This window comes from Nicotiana tomentosiformis, chromosome 6 (assembly GCF_000390325.3).
Source record: "Nicotiana tomentosiformis chromosome 6, ASM39032v3, whole genome shotgun sequence".
Classification (NCBI taxonomy): Eukaryota; Viridiplantae; Streptophyta; class Magnoliopsida; order Solanales; family Solanaceae; genus Nicotiana; species Nicotiana tomentosiformis.
The window spans coordinates 121,930,723-121,934,742 of NC_090817.1; the positions used below are offsets into that span (position 1 = coordinate 121,930,723).

The 4,020-nt window shown below is 33.0% G+C and overlaps 1 protein-coding gene across 1 annotated transcript; it reads right to left on the reverse strand.

Annotated features, from left to right (window-relative positions):
- Positions 1–481: 481 nt before the first annotated feature.
- On the reverse strand, positions 482–2,697 carry LOC104105685 (acyltransferase Pun1-like). The gene is made up of 3 exons (XM_070177760.1): positions 1,358–2,697; positions 1,172–1,237; positions 482–723 (listed from the first exon to the last, which is right to left on the reverse strand). Exons 1-3 carry the CDS (start codon positions 2,655–2,657, stop codon positions 506–508), a joined length of 1,584 nt encoding a protein of 527 aa, XP_070033861.1. The 5' UTR covers positions 2,658–2,697; the 3' UTR covers positions 482–505.
- Between the last annotated feature and the right edge of the window lie 1,323 nt (positions 2,698–4,020).

The window sequence follows — 4,020 nt, forward strand, 5'->3', positions numbered from 1 at the left end:
TGTGACAACTAATTCATTCAGGTGCAAACATTTGTCCTTATTAGTAAGGTCTACATACATAAACCTATCGTACTAATGTTATCTTGTAGTATTCTTTAGTATTATCAAAATGTGTATACGATAGATTCACATTGATTATTCATAAAAATTTATATTATATTCTTTTATTTGTAATTATTTACTCAAAAATTTATTTTAAAAATATTAATATTATTATAAAACTGTGTATTACATGACTCGAATAGTTTTATAAAACATGTATATATCATAAAATCCATCCCATGGGAGAGTGGAGACCAAAGGAACAACAAAAAATAGAGATGACTCATTCACTTTCCTATCTTCAATTTAATGAACTGACTTTGTAATAAATAGGGATCCTTATTTAAAAATATACATTGACTTTATGAACTTTGAATTAGTACAATGCCCTCTCCCTAACCTAAACAAAGCAAGGAGGGACTAAGTCTGAAGTATTTTGATCCCTAATCAAAAGGACATTCTTTCACAAATCCTTCTCCAATTGCATATAGATATGACTATCTTTGCGCTGAACTGAGTAGTAGTGATATGAGTAGTTATTATTCCCAGGATCAAACACTGAATCACTGAACACGAAAAGGGCAGCTTGGTATCTTTCAGAATTGCTACTACACACAATTGGGTAAGTAAAACATGCAACCAAAACAAATATGCAGAGGTGAAAAAAGCTTGAGCTCAAAGCTATTGGTATAATTGAAACAGTTTTTGAAAAACCAGTTCGGGAGTTTTGTGTATATTCAGATTTTCAAACTTATTTTCGTCGTTTTCTGTCCTAATATCAATTGTAACAATTATCAAAAGCTTGAAGAAACAAGAAAAGCAATTGCAGAGAAAATAGGCAGAAGAAGAGAGAGAAAAGGATATATAAGGGAGAGGAGATTTCTCGTTCAATCATTTATCAGTATCTAGTCTGAACTCTGATACATAATACCGAGTATAAGCAATGAAAGAACAAACTAAATTCCCCAAATATTCTTCATATTACAATTGTCTCCGCTTGCATAACTAATATAATTACCAAGAACTTGACACAATTATAACTAATACTTAAAACTAAAGTGAAATAAAAGAAACTTAAAATAGCCCTCTAGTCGTTGTCATGAATCAGGCTTGCCAAGATTAATTGTACCTGGAGCTTGAAGATTGAACTTAGCCGTTGGATGAGAACGGCTAAGTTCCATCTTCAAAAGCAAGCCTGGTTCGTAACAGCAACATGAGAAATGCTTCCAAAATACAAAACAACTTCGTTCACATCTTTATTTAAATTGTTTCTCACAATGAAACAGTACTAAGACAAAAGAAAGCATTAATCAACATCGAGCTTCCATTTTAATTTCTTCAGAGGAAATTTCAAATTGAAGAAACTGCTCCATCTCTCTCAAAAATGCAGACATTGTACTTTCCTCATCCAAACATACAGAAGCTTCTACTTCATCCCCTGTCTTGTTATCATACAGCAGGAAAACATTTCTAAATACACCTTCCGCAATACTTATTTTATTAGGCTTACCCCATCCAAAGTCTACATCATATAATGGATAATTAGCCAAACTACTACACCTATACATATCAAAATCCATGTCCTTAAACAACTTTCTTATTTCTTGAAATGGTCTCATTGTTGTTGAAATCAAATCTTCACCCCCTTTACAATTTTTGTAGTTACCAACAAGTTGTTCTTTTTCCTTTCTTAGCTGACTAACCAATCTTGATAACTTCATTTCTTCTTCACTATATGTAGGTACAAAAAAGGAAGAACTAAAATTTCCAGCAGTATTATCTGGCAGAGGAATAAAAGATCTTAAATTCACTGTTTGGAACAAAATGGATGGCTTCAATGAACTCGAATTCGCTTTCATACCACATTTATAAAGAAGTGCTGTGAGTAATTCTACCCGAGTTGGATTTTTCACTTGTGATGGTTCAGAGAGGAGTGATTTTAATGTATGATTTGAAAAGACGAACCTTCTTGTAACACATTTTTGAATAGGTGGCTCATTTACAGGTTCATTTGTGGGTGGGAAAATGGATGATCCAATAAATTGAGGACACAATTTTAAATTCGGATCACGAGCAATTGCAGCCCAGTCTTGTAAAAATTTAGACATTGTGCACATATCTCCAATCTTGTGTGACACACACGTACTTAGAGCTATTCCTCCACAATCAAATTGGTTAAATTGAACCGTGACCAACTTTCTATTAGATGTAACAATATTCCATGGTATACCCTTAGGATATACCATTTCTTTGACATTTCTATCAGGACTTTTAACAATTTCAGACATGGGACAATCGAATCGAGCCTTAAAAAAATCAGCACCTATATCGTTGCATTCGACATGAACATTGTCTCTTAATGTTCCAGCAAAAGGATAATAAGCAGCTAAGGTTTTTGAAAGGGAATTCTCAATAACCTTACACATATCACTTGGTTCAATTGAGGGTGTTACTACATTGCCCTTATTCTTGGGATAGAAGAAGACTAAGGGGCAATATTGTGTACTATTGAATTGATCAATGAAGGAAAGCTTGTAAATTCTTTCAGAAAAAGGGGTTGGAGAGAATGGTTTGATGATTTTCTTGGATAAAGAAACTAGAGCTGAGGCAGCCATTTCTTACTGAAATTAATTGAGGATTTTCAAGATAACTTCAGAAACCAAACATATATATTGATGATAGAGATGCCTGATATTTGTACTTAATTTTCAGCCGACCTATTGTCCATAGGAGGGAAGCTGGAATTAGTTAAAGAGCTTGTCCTTTAAATTATCTTACCAGTTTGTATTTATATTGTTAGTAATATTTATTTTTTTATATTAAAAGAAATAAAGTGTCTCTTCCTTTTGACAGCAGGTAGTTTTTATGTCAGTAAATAGAACTTTAACTCAAACTGCCTACCTACACCTGAATTTGTTGTGTGCTGAAATGGACGATCACAACATAAGAAGAAAGCAAATATGAATAAATAATATTTGGATGTACGAGCTATGCTTAGTAGCTTTTACTCAAAATTTAATGAACTTGCCTAATTTCTAGCAGAAGGGGGTGTGTTATAATTTTTTAATTGTTAAATAAGGAATTTTCTCTACTGAGCTACAAGGAATCTATAAAGTACAATATAACTTCTTGGTTTGTGTAACATTAATTATTTTGGACCTAACTTTTAGAGACTAAAACAGAAATTATTTTAGAACGGAGGGAGTAGTTGGTTTCATCCATTTACTTTTCATTTATATTGAAACCATTTATACTCTTTTGGATCATTAATATATGGATCTCTTTGCTGTATCTAGGGGATAAGGGTGGTCACGCTTGGATACAAACGGATCAGATCATGCTCCCTTTCTTTTATCAATCTCAATGTTAGAAAGTCTAGTTAATATGACGTTCCAATTATTATTATTATTGCCAAATGCCCTTAGGCTATTCTATTCTTATTCCTTTTGGTCCTAAATTCTGAAAGAACCACTAAGGCCCATTAGCGTGCCACAAATTCGACCTGCTGGGGTCCTCGGGTAGCCTAGCCCAATTCATAATTTCATATGGTCGGAACAACAAGGAAAAATAACACAACACAATAAATACAGTCAATACAGATTGTATCATTTGTATATATCCCCTGAATTTTGACGTGGCTGTATTCATTGCGCGAAGAAATACAGTCAATATATGTTATATTCTTTTTATATCCCCCTATATTTTGCCTTGGTTCGTTGCACGAACGAATACAATTGATACATGTTGCATTCATTGTGTAGGTTGTATTCATTGCGCGAACGAATACAGTTGATGCATGTTGTATTCGTTGCACAAATGAATTCAGTCAATACAGGTTGTATCCTTTATATATATACCCATATATTTCTCCTCGGTTCATTGCACAAACTTAGTTAAACATAATATTTCTAGATGTGAGTTCTAAAAACGTGAATAACATTAGACAGATCTAAAAATGTGTTGACTATAACGTACATT

Coding starts and splice junctions, on each gene's coding strand:
- LOC104105685 (XM_070177760.1), bottom strand. CDS start 2,657: ATGGCTGCCTCAGCTCTAGTTTCTTTATCCAAGAAAATCATCAAACCA. Junction 1,238..1,357: donor AATTAAAATGGAAGCTCGAT/GTTGATTAATGC, acceptor GTTACGAACCAG/GCTTGCTTTTGAAGATGGAA. Junction 724..1,171: donor GTTCAATCTTCAAGCTCCAG/GTACAATTAATC, acceptor TTATACCAATAG/CTTTGAGCTCAAGCTTTTTT.